The sequence below is a fragment of the Parus major genome, chromosome 23 (genome assembly GCF_001522545.3).
Source record: "Parus major isolate Abel chromosome 23, Parus_major1.1, whole genome shotgun sequence".
Classification (NCBI taxonomy): domain Eukaryota; kingdom Metazoa; phylum Chordata; class Aves; order Passeriformes; family Paridae; genus Parus; species Parus major.
This window is the reverse complement of record NC_031791.1, coordinates 4,437,944-4,456,569: the sequence shown is the minus strand read 5'-3', so window position 1 is coordinate 4,456,569 and position 18,626 is coordinate 4,437,944. Positions and strand designations below refer to the sequence as shown.

At 44.7% G+C, this 18,626-nt stretch overlaps 1 protein-coding gene across 1 annotated transcript; it reads left to right on the top strand.

Annotated features, from left to right (window-relative positions):
- The first annotated feature begins 6,856 nt into the window (after positions 1–6,856).
- Positions 6,857–16,665, top strand: HTR1D (5-hydroxytryptamine receptor 1D). Its single transcript, XM_015649512.1, has 2 exons — positions 6,857–6,983; positions 13,742–16,665. Exon 2 carries the CDS (start codon positions 14,815–14,817, stop codon positions 15,949–15,951), a length of 1,137 nt encoding a protein of 378 aa, XP_015504998.1. The 5' UTR covers positions 6,857–6,983; positions 13,742–14,814; the 3' UTR covers positions 15,952–16,665.
- The last annotated feature ends 1,961 nt before the right edge of the window (positions 16,666–18,626 follow it).

Genomic DNA, 18,626 nt, shown 5'->3' with positions numbered 1-18,626 from the left:
CAGGGTGAGCTCAGCAATCACAATTGTCTGAGAGTAACATCTGCAGACCTTGCTCTGGTTCACAGTCCCCTGGTGCTTAATCCTTAAACTCTGTGATACAATGCAGTGCTTACCTTCATGGGTGTGTTTGTGCAAAGAGGAGAAATTCATCTTCCAGGGGCTGGGCCAAGCTGCAGTTCATCTCCCAGCTGGGAAATAGGAAGCACAGATGGAGTATTCTGAGTCTGGAATTTGTCTGGGTTTGGAGGTGCTTCTTTGTCTCCAGGGTCTTTGGAGTGTCCCAAAGGATCAGCCCTTTCCTCTGCTGGGTGCTGCTGCTCAAGGGTTGTGCAGAGCCAGCTGCCCATCCCAGAGTCCTGTCTGAGGAGCAGTGGGCCAAGAGGTTCTATTCCAAAGGCAAACTGCACAGTATCTGCTTCTTTATTTCCTGTTTAAGTGTTATTATAGTGCTTAGATCTTTCTTTCCTGCCAGGCTTTAAAGTTCCTGAGGTATTTTTATCCAGTGCTATGAAAATGAACAATGTCTTTATCCACTCTAGCAGTCTGCTAAAATTTTAAAAGGTAAATTACTAAATTCCTTAGGCACTAAAGTTCCATTGTGAGGGATGGGGGTGCTTGCTACAATTCCCAGGAAAAAATTGGATCAGACCCAGGGGAAACATCCAAAATACCTTCCTTTAATGACAATGACAGATACTGAGGCAATTATTTTGAAAGCATGGAATCTAAATATGATATTAAAGTGAAAGTAGCTCCATTGTTATAAAAAGGGAGATAATAATGGTAAGAGTCTCTCACTAACATCATGAACAATAGCAAGTAACTCAGACTCTGATGCTGAGATTTGATACAAATATACACAAGGTCAATAATGTTGTTCTTATTTCATCTGATCAGATGGGTTTAATCCTCTCCCTTCTTTAATTTTCTTTTTCCAGTGTAGTTTCAGACAGGATTTGGATAAGCACAAGTAGTTTCTTTACTTCACTGTTCAGTTTGCCCACACAAAACCCAGTAAGACAATTCCAAATGCAAGGAAAAGAAGATGGAACAAAAATAACAAAAACTCCATTCAAAATTTTAGACCAAAGGGAAAAAATAAGACAGAAACCAAAAATTATCCAATAAAAAGTTTAGAAACACAAAGTGTCAAAAATTTAGTGAGATTTTGGACAAAAATGTCAACTTTTTTTTCCAAATGTACAAAATGGAAATTATTTTGAGATTTTTTTCCCCTCAGTGTTATTTTCTCCATATGGTTTCTAATGTGTAATTACCTATAAATTCACAAAATACAAGGAATTATTTATTATGTCTGTACATTCTGTTTCTCTCCTAGACTGTAAACAGGCAGGACTAACTCTTCTAGGTGAATCATGAACAGAAGATCTTCCATTCCCAGGCTGACCCTTCTCTTTTTCTACTCCAATTTTTTTTTTGCCCCTGAGAAAAATCAAAAGTATCATTTTGAAACATGCATCAAAGACGTGAATACTCCATTTGCTCTGATTTTTTATCTGTTTTATCTCTTTCCTCTGCTATAGTCTATAATACCTTGCTGGCTGCTTCTCTGGGATATGTCCATGGGCCTTGGGTTTGCCTTCACAGGATCACATTTCCCTTTTTCACACCCTGGTATTTTTTTTCATATCTGGACATGAAAACATTTCACATTTTTTTCATATCACATATCTGGAACTCTTTATGATCCTCCACCTCCACCAATTTTCGGGTCTCAGCTGGATGGGGCTTTGCATAACCTGGTCTAGAGGTTCCAGGCTTCCCAGCTTTCAGCAGAAGATTGGACTACAGACCTCCAGGGATCCCTTCCAGTTATCCTGTGATTTGACTTGTGTTTCCTTGCACAGAGACTATTTCAGTCCCTGACATTTATGAAAATAACGGCACTGGCACAGAGGACATCTCGCTGCTGTTTGCCCGGGTGCCTTGTCGCATTGCTGGCACCATCCCGCACGCTGCAGCTCTTCACTGGAGAGCAGGGGAACATGGACTGCTTCTCTCACTGCTTTGGGTATTTCAACTCCTCTTAGCAAATTATGTTGTTAGGAAAATCATGGGAGCTGACAGGGACAAGTGGGTTTTTAAAATAAAATCAAAGTGTATTGTGCTTCAGTATTTTCCCTTATTCTTCTCTTCACACACATTAACTTCATAACAGCCTGTAAAGCAAGGGAAGGATGGCAAAGAACAGATCCAGATCCATCACTTTTAGTCAAGAATATGAATATTTATTCAGTAGCCTTCCCATTAACGAGCACCTGGGGCAGACAGACATTTCTTCCACATTTGCCACAGCATCAGAGCTGAATGTCAGCCTAAAATCCAAGGTTCTCAGTGCTTGCATGCAGGGATCACTGTCAGAAGAAATAAATGTTGACTCAGTCTGTTCACAGCCCTTTCCTTACCTCAGCTGTGGCTGATGGCTGCTTTCTGAGACCCAGCCAGAGGTGGACACAGCAAAATGCCCAAGCTGAGATGTCACACGGATTCTGGCACCTTCCATAACCCCATTATTAACTGAAGATGGCAGTTAGATGTCCAAAAGACATCTTTTTGTCTCTTCCAAAATAAATGTGCCAGGTCCTGCAGTCTTTCCTCAGTGTCTGATAGGCAGGACCATTCACTCTCTCCAGAATGCTTCACCAAGTCAGTGGGAGAGCACTGATAGAGAATTCCTCTCTTCTGTGGAAGAAAATGAATGTCTATGTACAACAATATTGTTTTGTTTGATGTGTAAATAAGACCTCATGGAGTTCAGTGAGCACACACCATTTCCTAGGAGCTGACTGCCTTTCTCAGCTGTATTTTGCATAAATCAGCAGAAATTTTGTATTTTGATTATGTACAGATTTCTGAGCATTTTTCTACTTGCTAGAGAGAAAGGAAAGAGAGGAGCCTCAGAAGAAGGAATATTGGCTAGGCTCTTGGTTCTGCTCCTTTGTAAGACTGAGAATAAAGCTTTAAAGCCAAAATACACCTTCTGTAGAGAAGCAGTGCCTGAAGAATTCTCCATATGTCAGCGTTTAAGTGTGAGGTTTGGAATGTGACAAAAACGTGGAATTCAGAGGAAAATGGCTCATGTTAAGAAAGTACTGTGAGCTTCCTTTTTTGGAATGTCTGGGTCTTTAATTAAGTTTTCAATGATAAAGTAAGGTGACATCAAATATCAAAAAGTAATTTTGAATCCTGAACCAAAAGGAGGGACCTCACGTGATGCATCTGTCTTCCTCAGCCAAAGTAAATTCCTGTGACAAGAAGCCAGGACATTTTATTGCCCCAAAAAGAGTTGGTTGGTAAATCATGAGGGTAAACCTCAAGGAAGGTCCTGCTGGATGCAGGAGAAACAGATGTAAATTAGCAGTGGACAACATTAGACTGAAAACCAGGAGGGTCTTTTGTATTAATGTTCTCACCACAGTTTAATGGTGAGCAAAAGCAGTTTTGACTGTAGGACTCAGGATGACATCAGCCTTCTCTCCTTCTCTAGTCTGGGCTTGGCAAGATCTACAGAGAATAAAAGCAGCATCTCTGCTCACATAAGCAATGGATCTGACTGTGCTGCATTCACAGGGAGCCATGCTGCTGCTGAGGAAGGAGGTGTTTTTGCACGAAAATGCCGTTTTAATGTCATTTCCCACCTTCTGAGGAGGACGTGCTCAGGTGATGGTTTTCATGCGAGTTCACTGGAGTTGCTCAGTCCACTGTCCCTCTCATATGCTGGACAAGGAGACTGGGATACTTTCCAGCTCTTGAAAAAGCTACAACCAGGGCAGCAAAATCATTCTGGTCTCAGAGGTTTTGTGTCTACTTGGCTGGCTCTCAGTGTTACACAGCAATCTTTTACCAGACCCAGACCAGTCCCTGCCTATGCACAGTTCTGCAGAGGCTTTCATTACTGTCTGTCACCCCTCCTGCCAGCTCAAACAAGTGAAAACACTCCTCCAGAGTTTCTGGGAAAGTTAAATCATCATCCTACTTCTCTGGGGAGTCACAGTAGGGGAAGCAACATCACCCAGATGTGTTTGGTCTTGAGCTAGCTCAGACCAGAGGAGGGCTCAGACTGTGGGCTCACTCTGGGACAGTCTGGACAGCCAATACTCTTGAGGAGGAAAGCATCATCTCTGTCTTTGATGGCCTTCCAAGGAAGGAAACTGTTTCCCACACTGTGAAAATATCAACTTTTCAGTCTTCCTTCTGCAGCAAGGGAATAAAGACCTGAGCCCTGTGAAATCAGACACCCAAGAGATGCTCTTCACCACCTTAGAGCAATCAACAGCATGGTCGATATGGTGAGGCATTCACTCAGCATTCTGAGGAAGGAGGATTGAATGAGGTTTAATTCTCCTTGGACATGCCTGTAACCCTTACTCCACCACTCCCAAGGCTCAGCTGCATCGTAAATTTGGCTCAGGCTGCTGGGGAAATGTTTAAACTGTGAGCAGCAGCAGTGAGAAATTCTGGGACTCAAACATGATAGGAAACAAAATTAGAGGTAGGACTGCTTAGATGAGCTCAGTTTAAAGAGGAAAAATTGAATCAGCCTTGTGAAAGTTTAATAAGTGGATTAAAGGAAGAAACTTAGTAAAACCTGTGTATGAAATCCTGATCTTCACCCTGCCTCAGACAGCACCAAGTGGATGCAGAGGTGCCTGAACTCCACTGGTGTACAGCACCAACATCTCCAACACAGGGATCTGCCAACTGAGCATCACCAACAAATTGCTGTGACTCTGGCAGCCATGCCAATGCAGCTGTGGAATTTTTTTCCCCTAGTGTTAGGCCAAAGAGTAGACTTGTTTCAAAGACTGTATCTGTAGATCTGTCTGCCTTACTGGAGCACATTTGCACCGGCTCTGGACCTGTGCACAAATTCTCTCTGTGCACCTGCTCCATTTAAAATGAAGATAATATATCTCAAAAAGGAGTAGTTGCATTATTTTTCTAAGCAAGGCATACAACACAGGATATTAAATACAATGCTGATTTTGACCTTGTAAAGCATGAGAGAAATGTGCTATAGCTCTTATTAGAGAAGATATGTAAGAGCAAAGTCAGAGGGAGAAGAATTTTTTTTCCTCATACCTGAAGACCAGTCTGCACCCCAGAATTTTCTCTGATTTTCCCAGTCAGCCTAGGGAAAGCCACCAGACATTTCCTTTTCCTGCATGGAATTACTGTTTCTGGAAAATAACTGACATCTGTGAAGTCCTGGCAACAACTTTACAACAACTTTACTCCTTTTTTTCTATTCTAGGAAGAATCTATCTTCTACTCATGGCACTCAAGCTCTCTTCTCCTGACAGGGGACTGCAGGGCAGCAGCAGCTGTCTTGGGGTGGCCACAGACCCCAGACCAGCTTGCACCCTGCTGCAAAGTTCTGCAAGATTCCATGGAGTATCTCCACCCCAAGGGCAGAATTTATTCCTCAGTTGGAGATATAAAAGAGCCAACCTCTTTCCTTTCACATTGTATCACATCAAACACATTCCCACCCACAAAACAACACCCACATTGTTCAGGAGGAAAATAAATGGAGAGGCATCTTCAGACTTTCAGAGAAAACGTATTTTAGTTACTCTTGTCTCGGTGGGAAATTCTGGAGGCTCAAAAGATTCACCATGTGTCCTCTCCCAGCCTGGGAGTGATGCTGCAAGGAATTATTATTTTTTGTATAAGATTCACACCATGTGGCTGCAGTTTAAAAAGCTTGTATTTTCCTCTCAGTCCCAGGTGAGGTTTTAGCTTTCTGATTTACACCATACTCATCCATCCCAGGTTCAAAACCATTCTCCATTGCAGTGGAGAACAGGTGAAACGCTGCTGTTCTGGGAGCAGCCAGCTATTCGAGATGTTGAAGTTGAGACAAAACTCTCTAAGATATTTGGAGAGAGAGTGACTTTTTTGAGACTGAATTGAGGGCAGTTACAGCAGGCTTGGGCTCAGGGTTAAAAATCATTTACTGAGACACCGTGGTGGAGAGGGCAGAGCCTGGCTATCCACAGTATTAAAGTGCAAAAATCATGAGATTATCTGTGTTTTGAAAGTAATCCAATATGTAAATTAGCTGCCAGAGGAAAATGGAGCCAGCTGGCAATGGCTAATTTAGAATCTATTTAAGGCCAAATGATGCTTTAAAGGGGCTGTGGCTTAAGCATTTCTGTTTCAAGACCTCGGAATCTGAATTACTTTTATGTCAAAGTTTTGTCAAGTGTGAATATAGTTACTGCTTCTTTGGGGAAAAAATATAATATAAATTTCTCATTAGCAACTAAAACTGGTAAAATCCACTAACTGCATAGCTTAAAAATGCTGGAATTCACAGTGAGTCTTTTAGGGTGCAGGAGGGCTGTGCTGAGAGGATGTGCAAGCCCCAGGTCGGAGCCAAGCTGAAGCAGCAGCTGGGTCAGGCGCATCCGGGGGAGCTCCGAACCTCCCTTGGCCGTCAGCCGCTCTGCTCATCCCCGCTACCCTGAGAGTTATCGATCCTCCAAGCAGCCGGAACAGCTCGAGGCTCCCGGAGCCCGCAGCCCCCACAGCCGGCAGCAGCGGGGCCAAGGCCGGGGCTGGCGCAGCGGGCTCCGGGACGGGGCTGCAGCCGCCCCCGGCACCCCTCGGGTACAGCTCCCGCCCCCGAGCCGGGGCTGCCACGGGCGGGCAGAGCCCCGAGAGCAGCCCGGTCACAGCCGGGGAACGGAGGGGAGGAGAGCGAAGGAGCGGAGAGAAGAGGAGAGCGAAGGAGCGGAGCGGAGGAAAGGAGAGCGGAGAGGAGGAGAGGAGAGCGAAGGAGCGGAGAGGAGAAGAGGAGAGCGAAGGAGCGGAGCGGAGGAAAGGAGAGCGGAGAGGAGGAAAGGAGAGGAAGGAGCGGAGCGGAGCGGGACGGGCAGCGCGGGCGAGCCGAGCCCGGCGGTGCTCAGGGCGGACGCTGCCGGAGCCGGGCGAGAGCGGCACGGAGGGGACACAGGGTGAGTGCTCGGCCGGGGCGCTGCCGACGGGGCGGGCGCCTGGCCACGGCTGAAGTTGGTACCCGAGGACAAAGTGCTGGGGGGAGCTTCGCCACGACGGCCCCGGAAAACGCTCGGGGAGCCGCCGGCGGAGGAGGGCGAGAGGGAGGCGGGGGTCGGGTGCTGGAGGCCGGGGCCTGCGTCGGCATGGCCCCGGGATCAGCCGGCATCACCCCGGGGTCTGCCCGCATCGCCCCGGAGTTAACCCGTATCGCCCTGGGGTCAGTCCGCATGGCCCTGGGGTTAGCCCGCACGGTCCCGCGACCGGCCCGCATCTCCCCGGGACCGGCTCGCATGGCCCCGGGGTTAGCCCGCATCTCCCCGGGACCGGCCCGCATCTCCCCGGGACCGGTCCGCATTGCCCCGGGACCGGTCCGCATTGCCCCGGGACCGGCTCGCATGGCCCCGGGGTTAGACCGCATCTCCCCGGGACCGGCCCGCATTGCCCCGGGGTTAGCCCGCATCTCCCCGGGACCGGCCCGCATTGCCCCGGGACCGGCTCGCATGGCCCCGGGGTTAGCCCGCATCTCCCCGGGATCGGTCGGCATCGCCCCGGGGTCAGCCCGCATCGCTCCGGCCCCGCGGGTGCCGCTGGATGGGGCGGACAGAGCTCCCCGCCGGCATCGCCCTGCGGAGAGCGGAGACCCCGCAGCGCCGGACACGGGCGTCACGGAATCACCGATGGCTGGGGTGGGAAGGGACTTTTAGAGGTCATCTAGTCCATCCCCCCAGCCACGAGATGCATCTTCCACCAAATCAGTTTGCTCAGAGCCCCGTCCAACCTGACCTTGAATGTTTCGAGGCACAGCCTCTCTCCCGGCAGCCTGCAGTGACCCTTCATGCCGTGTATCCGGGAGGGAAGCTCACAGGCAATTTAGAGCTTTAAATGCTTATTGCAGGTCTCTTCCCCCAGGTACTATATAAAGGGTGATACTATATAAATGAAGTGACCACTTTAGAACTGTAATTTTATGTAGATTATATTTTGTGGAAAGCTTTGGGTTACCTGAAGGGTTGTCCCGTTATTCTCCCACACCACATGAGTGACACAGCTGCCTGGCTTCTTCTTCACTCCTGCTTTGGGTACGATGATGGCCGAAGGTCACCTCCAATTCGGTGCTAGCACAAAGCCAGGAGCTGCCACTGTAATACTGAACCCTTGGAATCCTCAGCTATCCCTACCTGTGTGTACCTGCTTGGATGCAAGCCAGGCTTTTCAGGACAAAAGGCTCTGTTTTCTCACATGGAGCCAACAGACCACCTGTCACCTGTTGCATCAGTGATGAATGACAGCCACTTTTGGGATGAGCTTTGGTCCTGCAACAAAGAGCAGAAACCAGCCAAGAGCAAGGACTGCCAACGTTGCAGTCTGGTATTTCCAGCATACTGTGGGCAGCGATGCATGAAACTGGAACGTGGACTTCAAGGAGAATAATGCTTCCCCAGAGAGACAGTCCCTTTCCCAGCTGTGAGCCTGAGGTAAACCCCAGGAAAAGAAATTTCTTTGCAAAATTAAGAGGGAAACTGACTTTAGAGAGGTGGGATTACTTTGCCTGTAATTGTAACTTCCTCCTTCCAGGAACTGCTGCCAATAGAGTGTTAAACAGATTATTCCAGAAAGAAATGGCTGGGATCTGTGAGGTTTCTCAAGGCAAATTTGTTTTTCCTTTTCATATTGTCTTTAAAGTTAAAGCAGCATCATAACAAAGGATTTAGGATGCTCATCATACATGCTTCTCAAACACTAAAATATCAAACAAATAGTCAATTTGTTGTTTTCCATATTGCTTGTAAAGTTTTCTAGTTTTCACATTTACCCCCAGATCTGGATGATCTCAGAGGAGCATTCTCACCAGTTATCACTCATTCATTTTCTTCTGAGGTATCACACTTCTGATGGGGTGGGAATCAAGCACAAGCAATGCAAGCATGTGTAAGCAAATGGCAGAGAATAAGGAATTTTTTAAAAAAATCAAACCCATGGTGTGAACACTGCTGGTTTGCAGCTTACTTAGAAATCTGGGAAACGTATTTCTTGAGTTGAGATGTGTCAAAATGCAGGAAATGTGAGGGACCTGGCTGCTTTCGGTCTTAACACAGAGTGAGAATGATGGCAGTGTCCTCACCTAAATGCAGAACAAAACTTAGTGACAAGCATCACTCACTTGTGGCATGTACACAGCAGGGCAATACAGTTGTCTTGCTGGATTTAGAGCTGGATAGAACTGTCCTACATAGAGATCTGTTAGCATAAAAATTGACTGGATTTTTTTATCTTTTGAGCAAAGATTCCTTTCTGTCCCTTGGTGATGATATCCCTCAGTGTGCCATAATCCACCCTCTGTGATCCCCACAGGTGCAGTGTAGAACTCAGCCAAGATATTCCTTCCTGCCTGCTCCTAGCCTGCCCATTCCTGACCCTATATGAGCACATACATTGTGCAGAAGAAATTTAGATATTTTCCCATCTCTGAGCTCCCTGAAATTGGGATGGTTGGGGGAATCAGTTCTAAACCACAGGAAAAAATAACCAGCATCATGGCCATAAGGACTGGGGTCAGAGCAACAGCTGTTCAGCTTCTTGGCCAGGGCTGCTAGAACTGATCATATAGGGGAGGGCTACTTCATTGTGCCTTTCTAACATCCAGAGACCAAAGGAACAAACATTGTATGTCAGGGAACCCTGTGTCTGCATCCCAGAAAGTGAAGCTGAAGGCAGAGGAGGACACCAAAGATCAGAGTGCAGCAAGAGAGGAGGGTAGAGAGCTGATAAGGAGCAGTGCTTAGAAAGCCAGAGGCAGATGGAAAAAGCTCATGGGGCTGATTTCTTTGTCAAGAGAATATTCTGTGCTCTTACCTGCTACAGGCATGGGGCGTTTGTTCCTTGTGTTCATGTTCTGAAGTGGTGGAGTCTGGGGGCTCTGGTGTCCCAATGACATCCTCTGGCAGTTGTTATAAGCAGCTCTGTCATTCCTCACCAGGCCCTTCTTGAAAGCCATAAAAATTCTGTGTTCCTCTGCCCATGTGGAACACCACAGCACTACAATGCTGAATCCTGAGCTAGTTCCAGACCTGAACTGTGATGTTCTGCAGAACTTTCACTTCCTTGGGTTTTTGTTCATTTTGAATTGGCTAAGTTTACACTCTATTGCAGTCAAAAATGTCTGGTTTTCACCATTCTACATGGGGTAGACTAATTCACTTTACTTTCCTGGTGCTTCATTGATTGTAGGAAATCACACTCCAAAAAGATTATTTGACCTGTCCTTGTGACTATCTGTGATGGAGATGTCGCAGTCCCTTTGCAATACTTTGTTTCACTGCTCTTACTATCTCCAAAGTTTTCCTAATGGCTCAGTTTTCCTTGCTGTAGTTAAGCCCCTCTCCTTTCAGTGATATTAGTCACAGCCACAGGGAACAGACTATTCCTTCCTGTTCTGCAGGCATTCATGCATAGAAAGACTGTTGAACATCTCTCTCAGCTGTGCTCTTCCAACCCCAACAACCCTGTTCCCATGTAGTTTATTCCCACACATTTTCTTTTCTGATGATTCCTGCTGCTTTCTTCTGATTTCTTGCTGTGTGGTCTGTATCTTCTTGGGAACAGTGCCCAAAGCTGAATGCCAGGCTGCCATTTGGCCTTGTCCAAAATGAGCAGCATGAGATCTATTTGAGGCCTTATTCCCAGTTACACACTTGCCAAGGTGCTTGATATTTTGCCCTGGTAGAATGTGCACATTGATCCCACACTGTGCAGAGCATTTGCTGAGCTGGTTACTCTTCTCACACAACAAGGAACTGCTCACTTCTACCCCAACCACAGATCTTGCACTTGTCCTTTAAACTCAACTTTAATCTTCTTCCCCAGTGCTCATTCCACTGGATGAGACACACCATCGACTGCATCACCCAAAGCACTTCTGAGAACACCAACTACTGGGTCTCCTCGTTCCTGTCACGGTAAAATTTCCAGTAGAATTGTGGAATTACATGGTAGAATATGTTTCATCCTGCTTGTGTCTAGGTAAAATCCCTATATGTTCCTTCACACACCTCCTGCAGACGGAGGTCATTCAGGCAGAAGTTGTTCCCAGTTTTTTCCTGAATTGCCTTTAGGACAGAGGGTAAGAGGATGCAGGGTGCTGCTTCCAAGAAGTGTAAATTACATTTCTGCAAAAGGTCATTTATTTACTGGGTGAGGAAGTGCTGCAGGAGGAGCCTTCTCAAGCTCTCTCATCCTCATTGTTGGCAATCAGGGCAATTCTAATTCAGTGTCTATAGTTAGGCAGACCAATTATGATCTATCATCACAGCTTGTATTTTTAAGGCATACCTGTTTATGTAAGTGCAACTATTAGCACATCAACCAATGCCTTTCAAATGCCTTTGCAGGCAAACCTGTAAGATCCTCTCTGGAAAAAATATAATTCCTGATTTCTGCACTGGAGAAAAAGGTCAGGCAAAGAATAATGGCCAAAGCATAAAAGTGAAACTTGGTGCATATGGATAGCCCTGAAAAATCTTGAGGGACCACTGTGCTCGTGGGTAAAGTCTCATGGGGTGGCTGTGCACACTGAAGCTGAATTCAGTAAAGCTTCAATAGAAGAGCCACAGAGCACAGGAAAGTGCTGAAACAAACAAGGATGATGTGAATGAGACTTGCAAGAACTTTTTGTTCTTTTCAGGTCTGTAGCATTTATCATTATAGATTCCAGCTGGTTTTAAAGATTTGAAGATTTGAGCACAGAGGACTCTGAATGCAGTGGCCTTTTCCAGAGCACTCAGTATGAGCCTTACTCCTGTTGCTCCAATGGATGAGTGCTAACATTTTGTTCACTTAAGAATAAAGGTATTTGAACATCATTAAACACTTGGAAAAGTCCCCAAGCCTGAAAACAGTCTAGAGGCACTCTGTAGGAATTCCCCATTCTTTCTAATACTTCAGGGCTGGGTGAGCCCAGCTGATCTCCTGTCCCTGCTCCAGCTCTCCTGCCATCAACCATTGCTTCCAGACTTCAGGCAAGGCTGAAAGGCTCGAGTTGGGCTTTTACATGCTGGTGTCTCCAGGTGTCCTTTTCAGAAACTGGAAATAAATGGGCACCGCCAAACAGCTTCTAGAACAGGAGAGGAAAGAAATTTCCATAGATGGAGTCTGAGATGAAGAGCCACTCAGATGCGTCAGATCAAAGTTTCTATGTCACTTAGCTCAGCCAGATCAGAGTCAGTGTCATTTCAGGTTCTTGGACACAGCTGGCTTTACAATCTCACACCCCACTGTATTTCTTTGGCCCTTAGAATTCTGCTGATTGCATGACACTGAATAATAATGGGAGACAAAATGTGAGAACGAAAACGTTTATTGGAGATTTTGCCTGGTGAATGTTTGTCATCAGAGACTTTATGGCTGAGAACTAAGTGCTCCAGCCCCTGCTCCCTCCAAAGAACTTATAGGTAACATATTATAAAGTCTGTTTTTGCAATGCAATATTTACCAGAATCACTGCCCATTAAATCCCAGACTTTCTCTTTGATAAGTAATATTTAGTTATAAGTAGTACCAGCAATTGTAACTTGGTAATTAAAAATGGGTTGGATAGCTAATACATATTGCTGGTGGGTAAATAAAGGTAAGAGAGGAGAAATACCAATAATTTCTTAAAATCTGAGTGAAAATAGAAGAGAGTGCAGGTGCTGAGAATTGCTTATATTTGCTTGCCAAGTATTATAATTGCTTATTTAAAATGAGAAACGTTTTGCACATAGTTTCTCATCTAGAATGCTGTTCTGTATATCAAAAGAACAAAATAGGAATGCCTGACTTACTTGGGAATAGTCACAATGATCCTGGCAGATGAGACATCTTGCCATGCTGCATGAGACGTGCTGGAGTGAACACTCACAGTCAGGTATACTCTTCCAGAAACACCAACTCTTCTCTACCAGCTCCCCTCACTGGTAGTGAAGAGAGATGTTCAGCCCTAAAGCACCCAGCTACTGCTGGGCTTGACCAGAAATTCTGATGCAAACAGAATTTCCATAGACAGTACCTTTGATTTTTGATTTTTCAGTGCAATACACTACAGCATTGCCTGGTTTTCTTCCAGGAGCTGCATCCAGGTTTGGTTTTGATCTCTGGATGGGCAGATTTCTTGAGCTAATTCTAAATGTTATTTCATGTTGTTTGAACAGTGCTTTTGTCTTCAGGCTGGGCTTTATACTTACTCTGTGATGTATGCTTGAGTCAATTGCACCAAATATACAAGAACTTACTCAAAACTTGCTCCTTCTTTTAAGGTTCTGCTCTGAAGTGGGTCTTCAGAGGGTTTCCTCTTGGCCAGAGTGCCACCTCCTGTCCTGCCTTCTGGCACCTGCTGTTGGCTCTCACTGGAAGCAGCTTCACTGTTGATCACACTTTCAGCATGACAGAATGGATCTGGTCTAATTAGTAGATGCTACATTTAAATGAAAAATGAGAATCAGTCACAAAATGAATTCTCAGTAGTTTGCTGAAGTTTAGCTCTGTTCTCAGCCATCCCTTTGCAATTCTCCAGCTTCAAGAGACGAAAATGAATTCCCTAATTCCTCTAACTTCAGTGCGAACTTAAAGGAAATGTGAAAATTATTGCTTCTTACATTAGGATTTAGGAGCTTAGCAGAGGCTGTTTGAGTTCAAAGTGCTAATGTTTCATGTAGAATATTGTGCTCCTCTTGCTCCACAGATTCCCAGCTGAGTGACTCCCATTCTGTGTTGGATGGCATGAACAGCAATGACTGAGAGAGGGACCCTGATGGCTGGGAGAAGGCTGGCCTGGTGATTATCTCCCTGGAGAAGCTCGGTGTTCCTCCTTGTAGCCCTCATAGCACACTTCAAAGCCATTCACAACATTCAGGATCTCTTCCAAGCAGGGTTGGGCTGGCATAATGTGACATTCTGGTGGTCATGGGTGGAAGTGAGATCTGATGGAAATCTGCCTTAGTATGTTTCCTTCAGGTTTGTGAAGAACTTGAGGAAATCCAGTCCTGGGGAATACAAGGAAAACCATGGAAAGCCTGTAGCTTGCATACTGTGCTGTAATGTGTGCCAGTGCTTTGGGGTCTGGTACCCAACACCTGATTCCAGCTTTTGAAGACTAATTGTTGAAGGGAAAACCTGAATAATCTGGAGAAATAAATGAATATGGAGATCTGTACTTGAAGAAGTCTTGCTTTGCAAATCTGGCAGAAATTACGTTTAGAGACGGAATCCAGAAGTATTGTTTTATATGTTAGGTACTCTTCTAATCAAGTGTCCCTTGTAAATACCAAAACCATGACACTAAACTATTAGAGGGAAAAGGAAAATACTCTTGAGGGTAGCTTTTTCTCAAGCAAAGGGGCATCAACTGCATGCTCAGATGTTTCTTTTCCATCTCTGACCCTTCGGTATTGATTTATGCAACTTTGCAGAAGAGTTAGTCAGGAAGGAGGTGTGAAAAAAAGATAATAAAGAATTATTTTGCTTTCTTTAAGATGAAAATCACCTAAATTCCCATCACTTATAGTACTGTTTTCATTGCCATACACCAGACTCATTTCTGGATGACATTTTGCTTTAACAATGATGTAACCGATGTGATGAAAAATCTTGCATAGGAAGGTACCTCATCTACTGTGTCAGATGAAGTTTTCAACAAGTTAATAATTCTTCAGTGTTGGACCAAAGTATGAAAAATTCTATTTTATCAAAAGAAAGTGAGTATCTTTCTTCATCATCTCAGAAAGATTACACCGGAAGGTGAAATCGGAGCAGAGGATGACCGAGTACAACCATTCAGCACAGTTCTCTCTCCAGAGCTCAGCAAATAAATCATTAAATGTCACTGAAACACCGCTGTCTTGGGATGAAAGGACACTCCTAGGACTGAAGATTTCACTGTCAATCTTTCTGTCTGTCATAACTCTGGCAACAATCCTTGCAAATGTTTTTGTTGTTATCACAATTTTTCTGACTAGAAAGCTCCACACACCTGCAAATTACCTCATTGGCTCCTTGGCAGTGACCGATCTTTTAGTGTCTGTCCTCGTGATGCCAGTCAGCATTGCCTACACTGTCACCCACTCGTGGGCCTTTGGCCAGCTGCTGTGTGACATCTGGTTGTCATCAGACATCACATGCTGCACAGCCTCCATCCTCCACCTCTGTGTCATTGCACTGGACAGATACTGGGCTATCACAGACGCTTTGGAATACACCAAACGCCGCACTGCTGGCCGAGCAGCCCTCATGATTGCCGTGGTCTGGATGATATCCATCAGTATCTCGGTGCCACCCTTTTTCTGGAGGCAAGTGAAAGCTCATGAAGAAATTGCCAAGTGTGCTGTAAACACAGATCAAATTTCCTACACGATTTATTCTACTTGTGGAGCTTTCTACATCCCAACCGTGCTCCTCCTGATATTGTATGGCAGAATTTATGTAGCAGCTCGATCCAGGATTCTGAAGCCACCCTCATTGTATGGGAAACGTTTTACTACTGCACACCTGATTACTGGTTCTGCAGGCTCTTCCCTCTGCTCCATTAATGCTAGCCTCCATGAAGGGCATTCCCATTCAGGTAGATCCCCAATATTTATCGGTCATGTTAAAATAAAACTTGCAGATAGTGCGCTGGAAAGGAAAAGAATTTCTGCTGCAAGAGAAAGGAAAGCTACCAAAACTTTAGGCATTATTCTGGGAGCTTTCATTTTCTGCTGGCTGCCTTTTTTTGTCACATCCCTAGTCCTACCAATCTGCCAAGATGCCTGTTGGTTTCATCCCATCCTACTGGACTTTTTTACCTGGTTGGGTTACCTAAACTCATTAATCAATCCAGTCATTTATACAGCTTTTAATGAAGAATTTAAACAGGCTTTCCAAAAACTAATACTTTTCAAAAAGTGTTCCTCTTGAGACTCTCCTCTTGTGTAACCAACCTTTGTGCAATCTCACAGCCTACCTGCAACTTTCCACGCTTTTATTCCTAAGGAAGGGAGTGGTAATTGCCATCTCTGCTGCTACCCTGTTCTGTGCATGTAACTGGGAATTTCTTGCCAATCTGATACTTTCTGTCTGGGATTGTACATTGGCATGAACTTGTCCATGGTCTCTGCAGTGATCGTGTCTGTATATAAGATCAATGACACATAAAATAAACTTTTCAACGAGGCAAGGTGTGTGAACAACCAGGGAGCTTGTCTTGTGTGATGAGGTGACTCATTATCCAATTCTTTCTATCACACTTTCTAACCTGATGGGAGAAAATTGTGTGTATTTACAAGACCTGAGTATTTCTGCTGTATATTATTAACCATTTATTTCGGCTGAGAGAGTTCTGGAGAGCAGGATCTGATACTTACATTTTCTGTGGCACATATCTTACCCATGTGAAGCTGATAAAACCTGTAACTTTTTCAGAAGATGTGTGACACAGCCTGACTATAAACAGCAGCAGGACAGAGCAGCATAGCACAGATGTAAATTATTTGGATATTTCACAAATGCTGCACTGGGAGCTGTGCTTTTGGTGAAGTCTAGAAAGGAGACAATTTATTTGAATTAATTATTACACATTTTGTCATGAACAGCCACTGCAGAAATGCTACAAAATAAATAGCATGAAAATGATTGATCTTATATTTCTGTCATTTAATGTTTTTGCATGCATAAACTGAAACAGGAGAATATGGTTAGTGCCAGTGTGGAATGACTAGGACCTCATAAAATAGCCAGAAGACTCACTCCTTGGTGACAAGATATGGGAAGTTAGAGAGGGGAGAACAAAGAGACACACCAAGAAAAACTTCCTTAGTAATTAAGATTGTTGGGGTAGATGTGGCATCCCTGTCTTTGGGATTCTTTAAGTACTGGTCAAACAAACTGGTCAGAAATCACTGTCAGGACCCTCTGCTGGGGTCACAGAGCAGGTCCCTTCTAACACGCACTTCCCTGATTTGGCAGGTGGGAAGCTGGCACATGGAGGTCTTGGATGAAGTCTCAGACAAGTGGTACAGCCCAAATTTCATGCAATGTTTTAGTCTCTGGGCATTTTATGTCAGAAGTGTCATGTGTATAGTGAGTATGAGAGCCATGCACTGCTGTGAAAATCACCCCATCATCCTTCTGACTGCCCTTCCACCTCTCAGCCTGTCCCAGTTCATCCCCACCATCCACTGCTGTGGCCATCCCAACACACTCCACCACAGTGCATGTCCCACTACAGCTTTCAGCCTCTCCTTTGTATTTGTAGCTCAGCATTGCAGCTTCTCCCAGTTGCTGGTGCCTCTGCAGAGGATGAAGCATAAAGTGATGCCCCAGGACCATCCACATGCAGCAGAGTCAGAGCAGTTGTGTGCTCATAGAACAGCAGTCCTCTCTCTCACTGAAGGCATTTAAGGCTGCACTGTTTGGGACATAGCTCTTCTCCCAGAGTTACACATCATGGTCCTGGAAGGGCCCTTGAGAGACTGGCTAGTGCATTCCCTGTCTGAAACAACTATGCTTTTGTTCTCTTCCTGTATTTCCTACTCTTGAAGACTTCCAATGATGAACAGAATGGCAAAATACAGCATAGGAAGATTATCCACCACTCTTCTTTGACACTGTTTAATTCAAGAATAAAAAAAGTAGGCCCTTTGATCAATAGGCCTTTAATCAATAATCTTTGATTAGATTATAGGTTAGTTTTAAAAGGCACATGGTCTAATATAACACCATTCTTATTGTTAGTAAATATTTGATAGTGTGCCTCACTAATTTATATTGGAAAAAACAGTGATGTGGAACAGGCAGATGAAAACACTTGCTAGGGATGATCATAAATTAAAGATAAATGACACCCACAGCCTCTGAGTTGAAAGGAGGAGGCTCTCATGTCACAGAGGTCAATGTCCATATATACCATGTTTTACAATTCTCTGTGAATTGCTGTCCAGAGCACACAAATGCAAATACAGAAGGTACATGAGGGTTGAGTGGTATCTCAGTGCCTCTCCAGTGAAGCTCTTACAATACTGTGCACAAAGGTAAGTTAAAACATGTTATATTTGTATAGAAGTACATATAGATATGTTCAAGAAGATAGTTATTTCAATGATCATGTAAAATGTACTGAATACAGAAGAAATAGCTAAATATATGTCAAAGCATGTGTGTTCACTGCAGCACCCTGCAATTAAATTCCAGGTTATTTGCAGGTTATTCCTACAACCAGGGAAGAGGATAAGTGTCAGCAATGAGGAGTCACCATGACTGAAGACTGCCAGGACAATGAAAGTGGAACATGATCCCTCCTCCCACGACAAACCTGAACCTTGCTACATGAAAAAAAGATGGTCATTGAAAGCCTGTGGGTTGAAGCAATCCCACCATGCTCACCAATCTGAAAACAGCTCCTTGTCAGGGGAGTACAAAGGAACAAATGCTGTATATGTAAGACTACTTAAGTATATGAAACCCTATTGATGAACAGATCACGTCCTCACAAACAAATGTGCCCCAAAGTCCTCTTCTGTTTTGTCTATGTGACCAGTCTATGACACGATGGAAATGTTTTTGCAGAATACACTTTATAACACAGTATCAGAATG